Below are 23892 nucleotides of genomic sequence, written 5' to 3'. Positions count from 1 at the left end.
TATTTAAAAATGTACTGTTGGTCCAGATCCACCACATGAGAAGAGATTTTCTACATCACACCATCACTGTTTTCATTATTAATAAACGTTTGTCTTCCATCATATGAAATCTATCCAGTTCAAAGTTCCCAATTCTGTATGTTTTGTCCCATTGGCATAACATTATTAAAACAGTTTTAATGCCCCTGACATTAAAGGTTTCTCTGAACTTCTTTAGTTTAAGATATTCAATACTATATTCTTATCTTTTTACAGTTTTATTATTATTATTATTATTATTATTATTGTTATTGTTATTGTTATTATTATTATTTAGGAAGGAAGGAAGGAAGGAAAGAAGAAAGGAAGGAAGGAAAAGAAAGAAGAGAAAGAAAAGAAAGAAAGAAAGGAAAGAAAGAAAGGAAAGAAAGAAAAGAGAGAAGAAAAAAGGAGAGTTTGCCGGGCTATGTACTCATATGGAACCTACTGACTAATTGACTATATATGTTTTGAAAAGCAGCTCCTCAACTCCACAAAGTCTATACCACTCCCAAAAATCCCACAATCATTGAGATGCATTCATTTGCCTAAAATAAAAACCTTTAGTCCACTTTCAAGCTCTTTGGTGTTATTCCACCATCCTTCTGGCCAAAAGGTGAGTGGATGAGACTGTGAAATGCCCTGTGGGGTTCCACCCCAGTCATATCCTTAGACCACCCAGAATGATGTGTCTTGAGCCACACAAGGCATGCCCCTGAAGGGAGGCATAGGCCTCAGCAGTACTCATATATCAATGGAAGCAAGAATTTGGGAAATTAAACTAAACGCTCATGCAGGTGTGAAGAATACTGCCACCAGGTGACTGCTTTCATTCTGAACTGTTCTATTTTATTTTGAGTCAATCCACCTTGCCCTGAATCACTTCATAAATACATAGCTTAAACCAAAATTAAGAATTATTCTTGGCTCCACATTTTCTTAGCTTTTATCATGAAGTTCAGATTTTCTGTACAATGGAATGAAAAGCTATGTGTCTGATGCCTCAGGTAAAAAAATACTGTTTCCTACACACACACACACAAAACAAAAACAAAACAAAAGTAAAACAAACTACTACTACTGATAATAAAAGAGCATTCACTTAATTTCCCTAATATAACAACCCACAAAGAAAGAGACTTTTATGGCCTAAGTCCTTAGCTTTCTCTATCAACTATTCTCCAACCATTTAAACATTTCAAAGTTCTAGAAGAGAAACACAGTCAGAACTCTATAAATAATTACTATATATCAGAATTATATTATCATTACTAGTAAATAATAAAATATTTCTGGAAAATGCAAGATGAAGATTTAAGGATAAAATTCTAATTTCTTCATAGTAAAGACTTATTTAATTATTATTATCATAGGAGCTCTAAGTTCCCCCAGAAAAGTGAAGAAAGCAAAATTTTTACAAATAGATCCTTCACTTTTCCCTTTGATATAAATATTAAGATGTTTAGAAGAATATTTTTCAAAACTATTTCTCAAGCATTATCATTTTCCAACACCAAGTAGCTTTGTATCTGTAGAAAATAGTAGCTACCTTTCTAAAAAAAAATGTTTATTGAATAATTTATCTGTATTTCAAATGATAGCCAAATGCATTTTGACACATTATTCTGGCTTTGTAATACTAACAAACTCCATGAAGTTGCAATCTTCTTTTTATCATAAGATTCGACATGTACACTGACCAGAGATTTAAAAATAATGAAGATATTGAGCACAAAGTTGTTAATTTCTTATTTATAACTGGTATTTTTTATAGTTGATCACACACGTACATTATAAATATAAAGAATAATCAGTATGTTACAATTTCAATGAAGCACAGCAGCTTCTCTTAAACATAATAAAATCAGAAATCATCTTTTTAGTCCTGATAATTTTTTAAGAAAATCGTTAAAAGATATGATGCAAGCCATACAAAGTATTGCAAACATAAAGACATCATTTTAGTATGGTGATATAGATGTTTTTATTAATCCATAAAGAAGAAAAAAAGACTTAAAATCCTGAAAAGTACTCATCACCCAAAGAAAATCATGTCCATGCAAATTTCAAATGTTAAATTAATGTTTTGGGGAACTGAAAACACTGAGATTGATGTGTAAGAGACTGTGTTCTGAAGATCAAGCTTGGCAGTCTAGATTAATGGAGCTGATTTAAAGGCTTTCTGTTTATTTAGTTTTACTAGTAGCTGCTTATTAGTTGTTGAATAGAATTCATTGCCAAGGTGATTCTTTGCAACTGATTAGCCACAAGTAATTATTTATAGACACCATCGTGGCATCATTACACACAGTTTTTTTTAAAGTGAGCAGCAATATGAGCTACATATTTCAGCATCTTCCTTTCATCTTTCTAAGTAATATTCAGTAGAAAGATGACATTTCAACATTATAGGTAGAAGTAATCAAGATCTTGGTGTAGTATTTCTTGCAAGTTTATCTGCTTTTATTTGGTCCTGATTTCTCCATATATTTTTGTTATTGATAATATAACAAAGCTTTGTCTATTCACTGACTGTGAACTATAACTTTTATTTCCTGTTTTGTATGTGGTTTTGTATTATACGTATTTACTAAATAAAGAACTTAAAAAAGCAATAAATATAAAACAATTAATGAGGATTAGCTTATTTCTGTGTTGTTTTTTTTTTTTTTTTATATATATATAATTTCATTAAAAGTCCTCTTCTTTGCAGAAACCTAACACAAGCCTAAACTAACAATAAAGTGAACTGATATTTTTCATTAAAAGGTTGGATTTTTTTTTAATTCTATGGTTTTACCATAATATTGTTTACTCAACACTTTGAGGGATATCTCCATGAACAATACAACATTAATGAAATGTGCTCATATTTCTTCTAAATGTTTATGTACTTGCAAATTAAGGTCCGGTGGAAAAAAAATCTAGTCCCACAAGAATCAGGAATATAATTTAGTGACCCATTCATACAATGAATTTTTAATGTAATTTTGGCTGGGTTGTACATGGAGCAGTTACTCCAGATGTAACACAAATTCCTGGTTGTAATCAGACATGGTGTTGTGATCAAATTAAAATTTAGGTATTTCTCTTTTGCCTAATTATATGTACATCTGTAATAATAATGTCTTCATTAAAGCATTTTAACAACAATCTGCATTACAAAATACAGGTAATGGACTTTCTAAAGAATGGTCCAAACTTCACTGAGAAGTGGATGAATACCTGCATTTTAAATCCATTTTAACTGTAGCCACTTTTTATGAATGAGAAAAAATAATTTCTGAAACATTATGGGTTTTCTTGTATAACTAAAACCTTAGATTTTACAGGTTCATCCTGCCCCTACTTACAGTGAGCAAAACAAAACAAAACAAAACAAAACAAAAAACAACACACATTGAAATGGACTACTTCAACTTAGTGCAGAGATTCTTTGCATATGTGGTACTGTATGTTGTTGACTAACAAACCCAGAGTTCAGCAGAATATTACACTGTAATTACAGGCTCATAAATGTCTTCTCACAATTGTATCTGCTGACATTTCTCCTTGAAGAGAAATGAAACATAAGGGGTTTGTTTGGTGCCATTTTTATGTGTTGTTGTTTTTTTTTTCCACAACTAGCCCACATTAGTGAATTAGCCTGACATGATTCTGAAAAATTCCATAGTTACAGAAGTTCAGCTATGTGACCATATTTTCTAGTAAAACTATGTGCTCAGAAAGCTTTCCCAGTGCACTAACATGAACTTCTCCCCATAGGTTCAACAGAAGGCTTGAAAAATTTCCCTAGCACATTAACTATACCATGTAAAAAAATTATTACCTTGAGGAACCTGCAAATCTGTAAGTTGGATGAGGAAACAATGAACTACTTCCTCTAATTCCTTTACTGGATAAGAAGGAAAACAGATACATATGGTACATATGTGCAGCAGAGCTTATTTTAGAGTTAATCCCAGAACAGGACATTTTTGTCTGTCCACCTGTGAATTTCTACTATTGATAACACTTACTAAGTATATAAAAACAAGGTTCTTCATGGCTGTAATTTATACAGTATCTGCTACGCATTAGAATGCTATCAGTGTTCCAGACAGAACCTCTAGAAAGAGTGATGTTTAATAAATTACATTGCCATGTGAAAATGTTTCTTTCTCCTTAAATAAATAATGCTGGAACTTCTAAACCTTAAGGATTTTATACTCTAAACTTGATCAGTGAAACCATTAAAATAATACCATATGTTGGAGACATCTTTAAAACAGATTTGCCTAGTCTGCTGAAGGTGGTGGGAAAACACCCTGTCAACCCTCTCAGGCTCTCTCCACTGTCTCCCAGCTGGACACAAGAATGTAAGAAAATACCAACTTTCTTTCACATAAATCAGAGAAGAAAATTTGCTTTCAATTAAGGAAGCTAGACTAAGTGCATAAAGGAACTAAAATGTTTGCAGCACCTGCTTGGTCTACTGTAAAAGGTGAAAAATAGGCATTATCTAAAAAGACAGTAATAGAAATATTAATGTGTAGAAATGCATGAGAAACCTCTGGGTTGACCTACATACTTAATAGATTAGGAGCATAGGATTCCTTTACTAAGCTAATTAAAGACTATTGCCATACACTAAATATAGAGAGCTACCAAAATTGCTACTGTAATTGCTGATGGGAATAGCAATCAGATTCAGCATACCTAATACAAACATACAGAAATTTATTCAAACAGTATTTAAGTATCTGCATATCTTATACAATGAAAGGCACTTGTATAATCTTACAAATTTAGGCCCTGAAGCTGCAAACTTCCATGTGCTTGTAAAATTTTGACTGCAGTAGGGACTCTCCTGCTATTAAAGTCACTCATGTATATTATGTGTACATGTACCTCATTGATTTTTAAAGGTTTCCAAAACAAAAGCTTTTAGAGAAACTCGATGAACATGCAGAAAGCAGGCATGTTCCTTACAACTTACTATCTGACGCATGAAAATGCTGATTTTATGAAGGAAGTCAGATTTTTTTTTTTTTAAATAATGATTTTTCCGTTCTCTCTTCACTGTTGAGGAGTGACATTCCATTCTGAATCTATCAATATGCATAGTCTTTGACTGCTTATATAATCTTTCCAAGAACACAGGATTTTGTAATGCTGATATGATAGCTACTAGGAATAATGAAGTTCTTACAATTCCCTTCTATTTATAGACATTGAAAGCAAAGTGTGCTCTGCCATTTCTAGTGCCCAATACTAAAATGCACACAGTGATCTTCAGTGTCAGTATCTTCTGCTTCTATTTCTAAAGAAAAATATCCCTATATCATCACCTGCTGTTTTTCTCTTCTTGAATTACTGCAGGGTGTCAAATATACTACTTAAAATTAGGAAAGCATAGATCAGTTCTACTAATTAAATAACAATAAGTGAAGCCATAAAAGTGAACTTATGCTATATATGTTCCTAAGCTACATATGATTCTACACAGCATAGAGTTCAACAAAGTCTGCAAAACCTCTGAAAGAAAAATGTTTGGGAGGTGTCTGTTGGTAGGTGTCTTAGTATATGCTAGATTACAGTCCATGCAAGATAGGCACAAAGCAGAAGACTAATAACAAAGTAACAAAGGGGAAAATTCATCAGATAACCTTCTCTGATATGGAAGAAGGAACTAAAGATATATAACAGAATTTAAATTAAGGATATGTAAATAATTCATACTGCTTTCTATCCAGGCTTGTCAGACTCTGGGTCCTTATGGATGGTAGAAGTCCTTAACAGTTTTCAATCTTGAGCCATTTTAAGTACCCAAATCAGTCTTCAACACCATCACATCCTGTTTTAATAAGTCTACAAATGACTTGGCAGAGATTACAGAGGGCTTCTATGAAGCATTATAACCACAGATTTCCATCTCTCCAGGAAACTGCCTGAAGACTATCAGACTATCCTTACTGTAAAGCCATGAGTGCAGTACAGGGTTGGGCTCTAGATCTGGGACCAAAGATCTGTTTCATCTGTCAACATGCACACACATTCCAAATTAATATGGGGTAAGCCTGTTCAGTTAAAAGCAACAACAATTTTCCTACATATATAAATTGCTACTGTTATCAAATCAAATGAAAAACATGTTATCTGATGGGCTCATGGTAAGTCACACTCAGAGAATTGCCTTGCAGTATTAAGATGGTATCTATAGAACTAGAATCACCCTGCCTATCTGAAAACAGAAAAAAAAAAGTACAATATTTCTTATTACTGAGAGAATGAATTTTACATTATTAGGGAATATATAAGTGAAATAGAAATAAACATTGCATCATTAGTGTTTGTAGCAGATTCAAACTGAAAAACCTACCCTAATAAGGTGCATGACTGGGCAACCAGAGGGTAAATCTCCCAACTGCTATTCCACTGCAATGAGGTCTTTCTAAACACTGTATCAAATGTGATTTTTCATTAATAAGGCATTCACCAGGACCACAATTACTTTTTTTACAAGAAGGAATGTAACAGGTGGTTAACAATAGACAGCAACAGAAAACCACTGGTTTTGACTGCGATGTGAAAAATGATGTTATATACAATGTTGAAACTACAGGTAACATAACAAGGCAGAATGTAGTTATTCTATTTAAGGATTTACTTAGATTCTACTTAGGGATCAAGAAGACTATATCACGATTATCTGAAGTTTCCTGTGAAATTGTGATACTATATACCACTAAAACATAGCTACTTGTAAATCAAAGTGATCCCCAACAACACGCTGGAGTTTAGTGCATACTAAAGTAGTAGGAAAAAATAATCCTACCTCTTAATCTTGAGGATTGCTTGATTTAACTGTTAGGTTTACAGTTTTCATTCTAATGAGACTTTGATTATAAGATGTGACAGGATGAAACAGTATATACTTGAAAGCAGAGGCAAAGATGATATCATATGAAATACCAATATCTTTCTAAAATTATGTTACCATTGTAGATTAAAGTTGATGGATTCACATGAAGAAATTCAATAAAGAAAATCAGCCTGCAGTAAATCTGCAGTAAAGCTTTAAATCAGTGGTAATCATATATGTATTAAAATAAGTAATTAAGCTTTAAGGTTTGGGAAACAGAAAATTAATTTTCTACAATCCAGACAGGGATTTCTGAGACCACACGTAAAGGACTTCAGTATTGATAGGACTGCATCTTTGCCTAATGCTTTTTACTGTCAGACCCATTTTACTGGAAATCTCAGCTTGGAATTTGAAGCCAAAATACTGCAGCAAAATTCAGGGCAGCTGCTGGAGAAGCACTTCATAAAGCTGCAGCTGCAACGGCGTCATCAAAGAAAAGACCTCCTTGTTTCAAAACATACACAGATTGAGTACCCAGGGCTTTCAGCAGGTCATCACTTAAACACCACAAGGAGAAGATTCTAAAGAAGAAGGAAAGAAACAACAGCAAAAGATAAACATCTGCAGGCTCTATGCTCTATCCAACCACGAATTACTTCCGCAACTGCTAGCCAGTAGAAAATTCTCAACAACACAAGTAAAGCATATTCTCCAAAGCAGCTTCCCTTGTTTACTAGACAAGCTGCTCAGCTTCTTTTCCAGATGCAGATTTACAGATTAAGGCTTTATACTGAAAAAACATCAGGTACATATAACTTCAAATAGCTTGTAGGCTTCTTTGTTGTTTCTGTTTTTTTTTGTTTTGTTTTTTGTTTGTTTGTTTTAACCTTGGTATTCCTTATTTTACATAAAAATAGGCAAAATAGAAGTACCTTGCAAGCTGCAGGGGGTGGGGAAGAAAGGAAAAAGCAACCTTGACCTCAAAATGAGTCAATAGTTTGCACCCAAGGCAGAAAACCAGCATACATATGCATATGCGTGTGTTAACAATATCCACTGTTAAGTCACTGAAACGTCTTGCTAAATTTCTAACATATGAGAAAAAACATCCTAGTGTTTTGTTCATTTGTTTGTTGTTTTGTTTTGTTATTGAAGCTGACTTCAATACAAAAAGTATACAGGAAACCAAATAGTGTTTATTCATCTATCTTATCTCACTACTGCTGCAGATAAGAACATTTACTTTTTTACATCTCTCTATAGTTTAATAGGCAATTAAAGTCTCAGATTTTGATCCCTCTGGATTTGTTGCATGAATACAACTGCAGGAAATAATCAGGAAAGATTAATCAGAAGACACATTGTAAGGCCAATTTCCCAATTATTTTTTCAAATAAAAATTCAGTACAAAAGTAAGAAAGAAAGAAAGAAAGAAAGAAAGAAAGAAAGAAAGAAAGAAAGAAAGAAAGAAAGAAAAAGAAAGAAAGAAAGAAAGAAAGAAAGAAAGAAAGAAAGAAAGAAAGAAAGAAAGAAAGAAAGAAAGAAAGAAAGAAAGAAAGAAAGAAAGAAAGAAATTAAAATCTGAGCAATGAGGCCGCAAGATTTGGGATAACAATAGGTTGAAAATTTCTGCATATAACCAGTTCTGAAAAGTTTCTAACAATTCCTCAGCTAACCCCCCCCCCCCCCAAAAAAAAAAGGAAGCAGTTACAAATACTGAGGTTCAAGAATCTCCATACAAAACGCCTTAGCTGTAAATGAGAATCAGTTAAAACAAACAAATATAAACAACAATTAGAAAAACGACAACAACAACAACAAAACAACACCACAAGCAAACACACAGAGTTCAGAATATTCTTCAGCTGTTGTGGAAGGCATTTAGGATCAGAATAAACTAGCCTTATGCACAAAGTTATCTACACATTTTATTTGTGAAACGAACAAAAGAATAAATTAATTCTCTTTCAAAACTGTATGGCCAAGAGAATCTGTTAAGAAATGGGCCTTTGTGGTAGACCCACACTTATTCTAGCCCTATCCTATCGTTGTGCATGAAGAGAGAAATTCTGCAGATTACTTTTTCTTTCTTTCTTTTCTTTTTTTTTTTTTTAATTAAGATGTGTGTGAGTTCTGGAGTTTTGCATCATGAAACAAGAGATCACAACTGTGACCTTGCATGTCATGGAAACACAATAGATAAAAAGGCCATCTGTACTCTGTTCTTGCCTCTTTGGGGCCAAATTTTAATTTAATTAAAATGATATCACAAAAACTGCCAGGATGGAAGAGACCTTCTGATCTTTGCATTGAGAACTTACAGCAAGGTCAATCAGTGTGGAACTTCTCCAATTTGGCAGTCTTGCAGATGCCTGCCAAAATGCCTTTGCTAAGCATGGTCATTATTATTGCTCCAAGACTCATTAGGATCCCCTTGGTGCCAACCAAATGATACAACCAGGACTTAGAAAAAAGCCAACAAGTTGGCTTATGACAACAAAAACAAAATAGCAGATGATTTAATTTTAACTTTAATTAATCCAAGTTGATCGTATTGAACTGATTAAATGTCATGTCTAGTGCAAAGTAATGTGGATTACACTTACAGTAATAAAATTTCTAACTGGTGCTGTGTTAGCAATATACCTAAATACGTATATGCAAAAATTCTGAATTAAGAAATATCAGTGGAATTAGAATAGAAATTTGGTTACAAGCATGTACATGAATTTGAAAGAAAAAGACAACAAATTAGTAATGATTTTATTTTACCAGGAATATAAAAGTCCTTTGCCTCAAAACATCCATTTACTTAGTCTAATAGAATATTAAATGTCTAACCCCCAAAATTCAGTTTCACTTTCTAAATTTCTCATTAGGATGGTAAAATATGGGTATTTATGTTTATTCACACACAAGTCTTTGTGTTGTGGTTTTGTTTGCTTATTTTTTATTTTATTTTATTTGTTATTAGCAGCTTTTAGTCAATCTAAAGTTCTCTTCTGAATGACTAAGGACAAGAGCCACAAGTTGCATTTAAAATGCATAATTCCATGAATCTAATTAAGAACTTCAAATTTTTCCTCTACTTAATTTCAAAACAGATTTCAAGGAATATGTGCAGAACACAAAAGAACCACTCTCAAAAACAACGATCTGGTTATAACTTTCTGATTTCCAGAAACACAATTTAAAGTACTGTTCAATTATAACACAAGAAGGATGAATCTGGAGTAATACAGGAGAGCCTCACTTGCAGAGGACAGGAGGTGTGTAAGGATGCCTCACTTCCTCCCATCACACACGGCTTTCCTGATGGACAACAGAAAGAAATATGGAAGTCTCTTCCATTTGATAAGGAAGTCTCTTCCTTATCAAATATTTGCATAATAGAGGGACTTTGAATGTCGGATGTTATATTTCCCTTGACCTCAGGTTCTGCTTAATCACCTAATGATGATTAACCACTACCCACTGATGGATACATCTGGGTGATATTAGTAGTGCAAACCTTTATTAATGTGAACAGTCTACTCCACAGAGAAATTTTACCGATTACGTGATTGCAAACCAAATCCAAAGCTGATATATCTCTTACAGTAATTATATCAGTGCATCCTGGATTAAAAACAATGTGTCTAAATCATGAGCATATTTTGAAATAGTGTAACAACCAGTCATCTTGCTATTGAATATTATAATTCATCCTGTCATTTTTTTCCCTTTTGGCTTTGATATCACAGTCTTTTCTCAGCAGTAATACCTCTTGAATTTGATTTCAACTGGAATTTTGCCTGAGTAAAGAGTACAGGCATAATTTCAGTCTTTGAAGACTTACATAGTGAGGCACAAAAGGATATATGAAATAGTTCCAAATAAAGAATGTCAAACACTTGCAGTTTTACTCCACAGCAATTGCAAGATACATACAATAGGTTATGTATGTAGTTTCAGCTAAATCACTTTCATCAGCATAAACGATTACTCAAGGAATTTCAAAATTATAATTTTATTTAATAATTTCCTTTGGATTTTAATGAACCTAAGTATGTGGCAAAGAACTTTTTCTTGTTTTGTTTTGTTTTTTTTTTTGTTTTGTTTTGTTTTTCATTTTTTTTTCTTTGCATTTTTAAAGACAGAGTAGTATAATTTACAGGAAATTAAAACTCCTCCTAAATGCATGATGCTTTGATATTGACAAGGGGCGGAAAAATGTCCTAAGATCCTCTGATGAAAACTGTCTACTGAACAAAATACTGTATTCCTTAATCAGAAACCACCATTTTATTTTAATATTTAGAAATGATATTTTCAAATGTAATAAAGACTTAAAGATTCAGGAAAAAAAAATTTAAAAAGCTCATTTCTGTACCACATGCAGTATGCTGCTTCAGGTTGCCTTATTCACAGAGGAAAAAAAATGGACAGCCAGGTGCACCAACTCATCTTACACTACAACTTTACATAAATCCCTTACTTAATCCTTTGGATTTATACTGCTCTTTGAGTTTGGTAAAGGAGCGGTGTGAAAATGCTCCTAAAGCCTCAATGTAAATGTTTCTTTAATCCTATTAAAGCCACAAAACAGGCCCAGCTGAATGAGCAGGAAACTGAGCTAAGGAACTCTCAGTGACCCCATCATACTACTGTCTCTCTTGGCACTGACCTGTTGGTCACAAGTTCGTCCTGGGCATGGCACAGATGTTCTGACATCAGGCTGATTCAGAACATCAGTATGTGGGCCCTTATAATACATACGTACATACCAGATGGTGGCATGTTTTGTAGTAATATAAAGCATTGGACTGGTAATTAATAGCTGAATTATTAATAGTTGATACAAAAATAGATTATGTGAATAAATAGTTTTAAAGCAGCTTTGTTGCATTACACAGAATTTTGTGTTCCCCAAATATGACATTGAATTCAGCCAAAAATTATATAGCTTTATTGCTTTTCTTTTAGAGTTGGAGGATGGGGAAAAGTTAAAATAAAAATATTCAAGGTGACACCACACTTTAAAAACTGGGAAACTGGTCTGTTAAAATGTGTTGGTGGTAACATTTAGGGTTTGGACTCCCATTGATGTGGCCCTAGGGAAAATATAAACACTCTTTCTGAAATTAAACCTTGAGTTTGCCCACCGCAGTCTTGTTTTCAGCTTTGGCTGCTGGCACTTCAGCCTGCAATTGAGGCCTTACATCAAATGCCAAACCAAACATTCAAGAACAAGAATAGTAATGACACCCTATTTTGCTCTAAGTCATATTAAAATACAGCAAGTATTAAAAAAAAAAAAAAAAATCACTCATTTGAGATTAATAACGTAGGAGAAACTGATTTTCATAACCTCTCCCAATTGCACTTGCCTTCAAATAATACATGGCTTTCAGAAGAAAGCCACGCTTGATTCTTGAAGTCAAACACAGAAAACAAAAACACTTATCAAAATACTTATAATCAGCAACTATCACTGAGGAGTATGAGTTTTACCTACAGAAATTCAAAAATAAGTTGTCTGATTTTGATGCATGATTTTGCAGGTGTGTCGTGGTTCCGCTCGAGTGGGCAGCTGAGTTCCACCACAGCCGCTCTCTCACTCCCCCTCCTCAAAGAAGAATGGGGAGAAAATATGTGAAAAGGACTCAAGGATTGAGATAAGGACGAGAAAATCACGCAATAATTATTGTAACGGGCAAAACAGACTCAGCATAAGAAGATAGATAGTAAGATTTATTGCTCATTACTAACAAGCTAGAGAAGTGAGAAACAAAGGAAAGAAACCAAAAGCACCTTCCCCCCCATCCACGGGATACAGTCCTTGATGAACTGATCCGGCATGGGCTTCCCACAGGCAGCAGCTCTTCCAGAACTGCTCCGGATATGGGTCTGTACCACGGGGTCCATCCCTCAGGAGAAAACTGCTCCAACCTGGCTCCCCTACGGGCAGCAGCTCCTGCCAGGTCACCTGCTCCTGCGTGGTCTCCTCTCCACAGGCTAAAGGTCTGGTCTGGAATCTGCTCCGGCAGGGGTCTTCCACAGGTGGCAGCCTCCATCGGTGCAGGGCCACCTGCTCCACCGTGGTCTCCTCCACGGGCTGCAGCGTGGAACCCTGCTCCACCGTGGTACTCCATGGGCTGCAGGGGGACAGCCTGCTTCACCATGGTCCTCACCACAGGGGACTTCTGCTCTGGCACCTGGAGCACCTCTCCCCCTCCTTCTACACTGACCTTGGCACCTGCAAGGCTGTTTCTCACTCCCTTGACTCTCCCGGCTGCTGTGTGGCGCAGTGTTTTTTTCCCTGTCTTAAATATGCTCTCACAGAGGTGCAAAACAACATCGCTTATTGGCTCAGATCCGGAAAACAATGGGGCCCTTCCCAAACATGGGGCAGCTTCTAGATCTTTCTCACAGAAACCACCCCTACGGCTCCCTGCTACCAAAACCTTGCCACGTAAACCCACTACAAGGTGACAATACAAAAGGATCAGTAAATGAAAGCCACCAGTCTGTAACACAATTTCTTCAAGAAGGGTCTTTCTGGTTCCCAGTCATGGGATGTACTAATATCATAACTCATACAGAAACATTTTAAACCATGATTTTAAAACCTTCTTTTCTTAATTACCTTGCCTACAAGGTGATAGTGTACTGCTGCAGCTATTATCTTTTTCCTCTCTCTCCTGTGGCTGTACCAGTAGCCTTCTGTAACCTCACAATGGAGGTGGACTGAGAGTATCAGATAAAATGCATGATATGCTTGTTCTTCCAGCTAAGGAACTGGTATCTCACATCCAAGAAGGGAATAATAACTCCTGCCTGTCCTACCTCCAGCTTCTGTAATGCCATATGGTACAAAGACAATCACAGAATCACAGAATCACAGAATCTCTAGGTTGGAAGAGACCTCAAGATCATTGAGTCCAACCTCTAACCTAACACTAACAGTACCCACTAAACCATATCCCTAAGTTCTACATCTAAACGTCTTTTGAAGACATCCAGGGATGGTGACTCCACCACCTCCCTGGGCAGCCCGTTCCAATGCCTAACAACCCTTTCAGTAAAGAAATTCTTCCTAACATCTAACCTAAAACTCCCCTGGCGTAACTTTAGCCCGTTCCCCCTCGTCCTGTCACCAGGCACATGGGAGAACAGGCCAACCCCCACCTCGCTACAGCCTCCTTTAATGTACTTATACAGAGCAATAAGGTCGCCCCTGAGCCTCCTCTTCTCCAGGCTGAACAAGCCCAGCTCCTTCAGCCGCTCCTCGTAGGACTTGTTCTCCAGGCCCCTCACCAGCTTCGTCGCCCTTCTCTGGACCCGCTCAATCACCTCGATGTCCTTCTTGTAGCGAGGGGCCCAAAACTGAACACAGTACTCGAGGTGCGGCCTCACCAGAGCCGAGTACAGGGGGACGATCACCTCCCTAGCCCTGCTGGTCACACTGTTTCTGATACAAGCCAGGATGCCGTTGGCCTTCTTGGCCACCTGAGCACACTGCTGGCTCATATTCAGCCGACTGTCCACCATCACTCCCAGGTCCTTCTCTGCCTGGCAGCTCTCCAACCATTCCTCTCCCAGCCTGTAGCTCTGCTTGGGGTTATTGCGCCCCAGGTGCAGGACCCGGCACTTGGCCTTGTTGAACTTCATCCAGTTGACCTCAGCCCATCGGTGCCGCCTATCCAGATCCTCCTGCAGAGCCTTCCTACCCTCGAGCAGATCAACACACGCACCTAGCTTGGTGTCATCTGCAAACTTACTGAGGGTGCACTCAATGCCGTCATCCAGATCATTGATGAAGATGTCCTCTATAAAAATTACAGTCTTTATCTACATGGGAGCTATAGAGTATCTTATATAACCACTGCCTAATACTCTTTTGAGGGGTGGAAATCTGGGTTGCAAGGTAATCTGACTGTAAGAGTTGACTCAACACCCACAGTTGACTCTAACTGACTCAAAGCACTGATTAGAGATCCCTTAATCTGACACTGGAGAAAATGAAAACCTGAAAAATGTGAAGTTACCATTTTACCAAGAAGACAGATGATAGTGAGGCAGGACTTCTAACAGAAAGTATTAGGAAACATTCTACTGCTGATACACAGCAGTCAGTTGAAGAATATGACTTTTTGATATGCTGTAGACTTCTATCCAATATACTGTGTAAATGATAAGCTTTCCCATTTTTATTTTTTATTTTTTTATTTTTTTAGAGCAATCAATTTGCAATATGGATGACAAACTGCTACCAAACTGGTGTACAATTCACAGCCTAGACTGCATCACTGTGCAGAAACACTTCACTTTTATTTGCAGACTATGTGTATTTCAGTCTGCATGCACTGAATAAACAGATGCTGTGTGTTTGTTGTGCATCATGCAAATAACTGAGAAGGCAGAGTACTGGATCCTTAATACTGTTCTTAACTATAGCTGAAAAGGGTTGGAAGAAAACACTTTTTAACAATGCAAGCACAATCAGCCACATCAGAAGTCTTGTTGGAACCATAAAGTTGACTATTTTAGAAACTGCCAATTTTATGTGTACAGTTTAGCTACTGAAGTGACAGTAGTAGTTTATTGCAACAGATATTTTCTGTTCGGTTTAAGACATTAACATGTATTTTAGAAGACTTTAGAGGCACTTCATTTATCACTCACATGCAATATATTTCTGAAAAACGGTTTTTCTTCTTTTTCTCTAGTGTTTCTAGTGTCCTCTAGTGTTTCTTCTTTTTCTTCCACTCATTGTCATGACAGTTCTATAAATATATATTTTACTAGAGATGGTAAATAATTTTGCAAGTTTACTTAAGAGTAGAAAAAAGACCGGGAATGGATGGTCAGAGCTGAAAGGTTTAGACAATATAAACAAGGTTAAAAATAAATAAATCAATCATAATCTAAATATGATCATCACCCCAAGAATCCATGCTGTTACGTTGTAATTATCATGGATTTAAAGTTATATTAGGATTCGAGATTCAAGGGGAGATTTTACTGAATTTCAATGGTTACTCCAATAGATGCATTAAAAACAAAACAAACAAACAAACAAACAAAAAAGGGATACATCATATACAGATGTACAGAGAACAAAGCAAAGATGCAGTCTGTGAAAGAAGATCAAGAATTCTCAGCCAAATTTAGCTGGGAGAAGTTAACTACGTAATAAATGTCTAGAAAGCAACCAAGTAATTTCAGAAATGACAAATGCAGATTAAGTTATAGCTGAACTCTGTGTCAACTTTTAGTTAGACAGAAAACAAAAATGCTATAAAAATCGCTTGAATTACATTGTGCCACAAATATGATAATATGCTTAAGGACTAATGTATGGATAAGATGAAAATGGTTCCAAAACTTTTCACATTTCCACATTGGAAGAAACAACAACTACACATAGACTTTTCTATAGAGATAATGTAATCTTCCAAAGCAGGAAGTTAAAAATCTTTCACAGACATTTGTATGTCTAATAATTGGCTGCAATAAGACATTTTTATTTTCTCTTAATGTGATGTTTGAATGTTTACTGATATTAATTTTGTTTGCGAATAATTATATGCAATTACAGACAGTTTCAGCTACCAGACACCTTATTTCTCTTCTATTCTTCTGATTTTCCCCATTACTCTGATCCAACTCTCAATGTAAAAACTGTTTTGAAATACATGGTCCTTATGCAGAATATATGACCTATTGCATACTAAGACATTTTTCTTATTTTTGCCAGTAATGTAAAGAACTAAAATACTATTTTAATTGCAGTACTAAAATACGTAAAGGGGAAACTTTTGCTCTCATTTAAGAATTATGTTACTGACCATTTTCCATGATGATTTTGATACATGAATAACAAATAGAGCAATTTTGTACACGTACAGTCTCTCCTGAGGGCTGGCCAAACGCAAAGGTGAATTACAGGCAGCTCCTCAGAATTTCAACAACCGGAAGGAACTTGTTGCCTCTCCTCAACAGGGTGGATAAATCTAATTAAAGTGAACTTTTGTTTTATCTAATTAAAGTGAACTTCAAGCATTCTCTTGCAATCTTTACCTCGAATAATTCTAAATGCAAGATAACATTTTCCATCAAAAAATCTCCTCCTAAAATGTTAAAGAATCATAGAATCACTCAGGTTGGAAAAGACCTCCAATATCATCAAGTGCAACTGTTCACCTAGCACTGCCAAATCTAGCTCTAAATCATGTCCCTAATCACCACATCTATACATCTTCTGAATACTTCCAAGAATGGTGACTCAACTGTTTCCCAGGGCAGCCTGTTCCAATACTTCACAACCCTTTCAGTGAAGATTTTTTTTTCCTAATATCCAACCTAAACCTCCCCTGATGCAACTTGACACCATTTCCTCTTGTCTTATCACTTGGTGCTTGGGAGAAGAAATCAACCTCCATGTCACTACTACCTCCTTTCAGGCAGTTGTAGAGACAATGTCTCCTCTGAGACTCCTTTTCTCTAGGCTAAGTAACTTCAGTTTCTACTCCTGCTCCTGTGGTGGTTTTGCTTGGGTGGGCGGCCAACCTCCACCTCAGCTGCTCTCTCACTCCCCCTCCTCAAAGGGAAAGGGGGAGAAAATATGATACAAAGGACTCAAAGGTTGAGATAAGGACGGAGAGATTGCTAAACAATTATTGTGACAGGCAAAACAGAGTCAGCACAGGGAGATAGAAAGATTTATTGCCTATTACTAACAAGGTAGAGAAGTGAGGAACAAAGGAAAGAAAATGAAAACTCCTTCACCCCATCTGCCCTCTTCCACCTCCTCCCCCCGAGCGGTGCAGGGGAATGGGGGAATGGGGGCTGTGGCCAGTCTATAGCGCTTTGTCTCTGCCTCTCCTTTTTGGTCACTCTCGTCCGCCTGTGCTGTGGGGTCCATCCCACAGGATGCAGTCATTGCTGAAATGATCCGGCATGGGCTTCTCACAGGCAGCAGCTCTTCAAGAACTGCTCCAACATGGGTCTGTATCATGGGATCCATCCATCAGGAGCAAACTGCTCCACCCTGGGTCCCCCACAGGCACCAGCTCCTGCCAGGTCACCTGCTCCTGCATGGTCTCCTCTCCATGGACTACATCTGGCCTGGAATCTGCTCCAGGCCAGATGTAGCATTCTTCACCCGTGGTCTCCTCCACGGGCTGCAGCGTGGAACCCTGCTCCACCGTGGGACCCATGGGCTGCACGGAGACAACCATCTCCAGCATGGTTCTCACCACAGGCCACAGGGAACTTTTGCTCTGGCACCTGGAGCATCTCTCCCCCTCCTTCTTCACTGACAAGGCTGTTTCTCACTCCTCTCTCTCTCCTAGTTGCTATGTGGCCACTTTTTTTTTGTTTGTTTGTTTTGCTTGTTTGTTTGTTTTTTCCCCCTTTCTTAAATATGCTCTCACAGAGGTGCAAACAACATCACTTATTGACTCAGTTCTGGTCAGCAGCGGGGCCCTTACCTAACATGAGGCAGCTTCTAGATTCTTCTCACAGAAGCCACCCCTATGGCCCCCTGCTACTAAAACCTTGTCACGTAAACCCACTGCAGCTCCTCATACTACTTGCTCTCTAGACACTTCAGATTCACTGTCCTTCTTTGGACATGCTCCAGGGCCTCAATGTCCTGCTTGTACTATGGGGCCCAAAACTGAACAGAGTATTTGAGATGAGGCCTCACCAGAGTCAAGCACAAGTACTCCCCTAGTCCTGCTGCCCATACTATTTCTGATACAAACTGGGATGCTGTTGGCTTGCTTTGTCACCTGAGCACACTGCTGGCTCTTATTCAACCAGCTATCAACCAACACCCCCAGGTTCTTTTGCACTAGGCAGCTTTCTGTGAATAATGAACCTTATGTCACTGAGGACCTTATGACTACTTGCACTTTAGGGAACATCTGTAAATGTGCATTAAGGTAAACTGTAGTATTTTCCAAACATTCCAAGTCTTTTGCACAGCCGAGGAAAAATATTTCTAGTTCCTCTAGCTACACGGTAAATACCTAAGCTGACTGTCCTAGCACATACCAACTCCCCACAGAGGTAAGCTCCCACACACCCTTTTGGCTGGACAAAACTGCACAGAAAGCACCTGGTCAGAGAAAGAGGAAGTGGGACTCTAGTTTCCAAAAGTAACCGTAGCATTACGAAACTAATTATTTCTTCATACAAAGCCAGGAGATAAATTTTCCATATTTTTCTTCACTTTGAAATAAGACAGATGTAGTTTATACTAGTTTGCCAGTGATTTTTAAATACAAATAAAATACTGTTGCTGAAATAGGTCCTTAGTTTCTATAATATTGGAAAAAATGATCTATTAATACTACACCCTCAAATTTCTAACTTGGATATCTGCAATTCTTAAGTGTGCACTTATATTTTGGTAAATATTAGTCAGAGAAATGCGATGATTAGTTATGCCTCTTCTAAAGGTTATGAGGCACAGCTGCACAAATCATATGGGAACACACAGCAGTACAGTGAATTTCTATTACAATGGTTATATATTTGCTCCCAGCTTCCATCACTTAAATGGAGATGGGAGTGCATGTGACAAGTGTCTGTGAACTGAACAAAGATAAGACTGTTATTCAAATGATTACTTAAGTCATAACGTGTAAACTTATTTATTTCCCTGCAAGCCAAGTATGCCTTTTGAAGTCAACTAAAACTGCATACACAACTGCAACAGAGAAAATTTGACTGCTTAATATAATTTGTTTTGTTATCAGAAAACAAGCAGTAAACTTTCCTGAAGGAAGATGAATGTCATTCAAAGAGGAAAAAATAAAATTTGCTTGCTGACTGGCTATGTTAGTGTGGTTTAGGATCTAAATCTATAGGAAATGCTTACCCTAAGTATTTATCTCATTAAGTAAATCTTTGTCATTTAGAACACTTCTTTAAATACCCTATTCATCAGATGAAAATTTATTTGGTAAAAACTCTTTCTTACTTTCTCCTATGTATGCCAACTACAAGAATTCATTTCTTCTGTCTGCACAGCTAATGGTCACAAAAATTAAGACATACATAAACAAAATGGGACCTCTCTCAATTATTTTTCAACAGTCTTGGGAATCTGGAGAGGTCCCAGTAGACTGGAAGCTGACAAATGTTGTGCCAATTTTCAAGAAGGGTAAGAAAGAAGACCCTAGCAATTACAGGCCTGTCAGTCTCACGTCAGTGCCTGGTAAAATTATGGAGAAGATGATCCTTGAACTTACTGAAGCGTACCTGGGGGACAATGCAGTCATTGGTCCCAGCCAACATGGGTTCATGAGGGGTAAGTCCTGCCTAACAAATTTGATTTCCTTTTATGATAAGATCACCCATCTAGTCAATCAAGGGAAACCAGCTGATGTGATCTTTTTGGACTCCAGCAAGCTTTTGACACGGTTTCCCATAGGATCCTACTAGACAAAATGTCCAGCATACACCTAAACAAAAACATCATCCGATGGGCGAGCAATTGGCTGATGGGCAGGGCTCAAAGGGTTGTGGTTAATGGGGCCATATCTGGATGGCGGATGGTCACTAGTGGGGTGCCTCAAGGCTCCATTTTAGGGCCAGTCTTCTTCAATGTTTTTATAAATGATTTAGATGTAGGTCTAGAAGGTGTTTTGAGCAAATTTGCTGATGACAACAAACTTGGAGGAGTTGTGGACTCGGATGAGGGTGGAAAGGCCTTGCAGAGAGACCTGGACAGATTGGAGAGCTGGGCGATCACCAACTGTATGAAGTTTAACAAAAGCAAGTGCCGGGTCCTGCACCTGGCTATACGTACAGACTGGGTGACAAAGACGCTGGAGAGCAGCCCCGCAGAGAGGGATCTGGGGGTTGTGGTTGACAGCAAGTTGAATATGAGCCAGCAGTGTGCCCTGGCAGCCAGGAGGGCCAACCGTATCCTGGGGTGCATCAAGCACGTCAGTCGAGGGAAGTGATTGTCCCACTCAACTCTGCACTGGTGCGGCCTCACCTCGAGTACTGTGTGCATTTCTGGGCACCACAGTACAAAAAGGACATTACACTGTTGGAGAGTGTCCAGAGGAGGGCAACGAAGATGGTGAAGGGCCTGGAGGGGAAGACATATGAGGAGCGGCTGAGGTTACTGGGCCTGTTCAGCCTGGAGAAGAGGAGGCTGAGGGGGGACCTCATTGCAGTCTACAACTTCCTTGCGAGGGGGAGTGGAGAGACAGGTGACCTATTCTCTGTAAACACCAGTGATAGGACCCATGGGAACAGTGTTAAGCAGAGGCAGGGGAAGTTTAGGCTGGACATCAGGAAGAGGTTCTTCACTGAGAGGGTGGTCACACACTGGAACAGGCTTCCCAGTGAAGTAGTCACTGCACCAAGCCTGTCTGAATTTAAGAAGTGTTTGGACTGTGCACTTAGTCACATGGTCTAAACTTTTGGGTAGACCTGTGTGGTGCCAGGAGTTGGATTTGATGAGCCTTATGGGTCCCTTCCAACTCAGGATGTTTTATGATTCTATGATTCTATGAAAATGCACAATATACGAGCATTGCAGATTAGGTTAGAGGTTCAGGTTAGAGGTTGGACTCGATGATCTTGAGGTCTCTTCCAACCTAGAAATTCTGTGATTCTGTGATTCTGTGATTCTGTGCTATAAACATGCAGACTATAACATTGAATGAGTTTTTTATAAAGCACTTAATAGCAATGAATAGGTAGTAAATTACTGATGAGATTTATAAACAACTAAATCAGTAGCACTGACAGTAACACTGTCCATGTATTTAAAATAAATAAATAAATAAATACGAAGCAGAGCAAAGAATTTCCTGACCTTTCTAGCAACAAATAGTTGGAAGCAGATCTTAGTTTGAAGCACAGTAGTGACCAATTATCTGCTTTGATGACTGAAGTTTTTATAAGACATTTGGAAATATTTTATTTTTTATTAAATTCAGCCTGACTCATTTTCTGGGTAATTTACAAGGACACCATCAACATGGAAAATCACACTGACATCTGAAAACTTCACAGCTACTTGTAAGTAACCTCTAAGATGACTGAAACTAAAGAGTATTTGTGAAAACAACACAAAGCACTGTGCTATTTCTCTTACTTTGCCTACTTTTAACTTACTGAACATGGGTGAAGGAATGATGAAAGATGAAGATGTCTTTCTTTCCTCTGTTCAGCATGAATCAAAACATGGGCTAACTGTTGCATAGTAAATGAGTTAAATTCTACCTTTCCCAGCTCTACATATTTGATAAGACAAATATTTTAGAAGTTATGAGACCTTCCTCACTCTGAGGTAGCCACTGGCAGAGAGGCCAGCAAACACAAAACAAGTAGGAAGCAAATGTGATGGTGACTTTCTTGAACCCTCCCTTACAACAGAGAGTTGTAGATTCCAGGAAGAATAAAACTTGGTCTGAACTCTCTGGGTGCCATTCTAGTCTGTATAGATGTCTCATCTGACAAATAGACATACTTGCTTAAATTACAAAGCAATTGAAGTGATCTGATGTCATGAGTTAGGAGCCTAGAAGAACAGGTTCTTTGAAGGAGTGAGTGCATGGAATACCACTAGGAAGATATCCAAAATGTTCCAATAGTCTGTCTCGATATTCCTGCTGTCTCAATAAAATAATTGAATGCTTTGTTGTTGCTGCTGCTGTTCTTTTTAAAGAAAGATCAAGGCAGCACTTTATGCTTTCCTCAGAGTAAAGTTGTCTTTTGTGCAACATATGAATCTCAGAAAGGAAGTATTTTGTTGGTTGCAGCGCTAACCTTCTAATGAAAGTTGTTTTGGAAGTGTCTCCTGGGAGGGTTTTTTTTCAAAAAAAACTCACTATTTTCCACTAATAAAACTAGTGTAAACATGTTATAGCTGCATAGCTTGTAGGATCCACAGCATGGTAGAGGATGGATAGAGAACCAAACTGGGATAACTACAGCAAAGCTCTACTTGCTGCTGCAGTCCCTGACCATAAAAAGAAGACATACAAGATGCATGGTGAGTCTGACAGCTTGGAATAATACCAACTCCATTTGTTCATCTAATCTTTCTACAGCTTTCTATCTTCCACTGGAAATACTTAGAGTACATATGGAGTAAAATTATTGAATTCATAGAAACACTTGTGGTAATTCTGAACACTGGTTCATAACGATGGCGAGACATGTTATCTTCTCTTTCAAAGGAAATCTCATTTACATTGGCTAACAAGATATATGTTTCATTTAAAAATGTATTCCTGACACATTTAGTATTTCCACACTTTAAGAAACAGAAAGGATAGAAATTACCTTTCAGCCTGTCTTAAGCATACTCATATTCTAGTCTGAGTAGTTTTTTTTCTTTTTGTACTGAATCCCTCATGCTTGTGTTTATTATTCTTTGCAGCAGCCATGTTGATTTGAATGATCCAATAGGTACCGAAAGAAAGTGAATGAGAAATTACAGTATGCCAAATATTACATAGAACTAAATCAAGTTTTCTATAAAAAGAGGAAATACGGAAGAGTATCCAAAACAAAGATATGTTGCAATTTTGTACACAGTACTATTTAGGTTCCTTTATACATGGTTGGTATGCTGAAGGCACGGAAAAAGATTAAAAATCATTCATGGTTAACTTATTCCCAAAACGTAATTTCATGAATTTTCTACTTGAATATTCTCAGAAAGTAGCTTTATCCATTAAGCTGTGGGGTAAAACTGAGGGACTAAACAATATTGGGAACTAAACAACTGTTGGGGAAGAAAATGCATTGAAGAAGAGGATTTATTATTTTTTTTATGTTGGCTTCAGGAACATTAAATATTTAGAACTTTTGTCCTAGTGCATGGTTCAGTGTTTATAAAACTAGTGCTTCATGGTACTGGTAAAACATTGGGATTGAAAAGCTTAACCATTTGTATTTCAAATCTTAACTGTGAACAGCTACATACCAATCAAAGATTAAAAATGGCATTGTAAACGAAGTTGTGAACCAAAGTTACCTGCAGAGGACTACCTGGTTCCTGT

At 37.4% G+C, this 23892-nt stretch overlaps 1 protein-coding gene across 23 annotated transcripts in view; it reads right to left on the bottom strand.

Annotated features, from left to right (window-relative positions):
• The window catches only part of CCDC91 (coiled-coil domain containing 91), a 169231-nt gene that overhangs the window by 13771 nt on the left and 131568 nt on the right, over nt 1-23892 (bottom strand). Inside the window, exon 14 of one of the 23 annotated variants that reach the window (XM_068659090.1) lies at nt 4716-7446. The exons of the other annotated variants lie outside the window; for them this stretch is intronic. Within the exon in view, the coding sequence (XP_068515191.1) occupies nt 7420-7446 (27 nt within the window). The 3' untranslated portion in view covers nt 4716-7419. Of the gene's footprint in view, nt 1-4715; nt 7447-23892 lie in introns of those variants that run through there. 23 annotated transcript variants of the gene reach the window in all.

Source organism: Anas acuta, chromosome 1 (assembly GCF_963932015.1).
Source record: "Anas acuta chromosome 1, bAnaAcu1.1, whole genome shotgun sequence".
In the NCBI taxonomy this organism is placed as follows: Eukaryota; Metazoa; Chordata; class Aves; order Anseriformes; family Anatidae; genus Anas; species Anas acuta.
The sequence above is the reverse complement of the archived record's forward strand: the minus strand, read 5'-3'. Positions and strand labels throughout refer to the sequence as shown.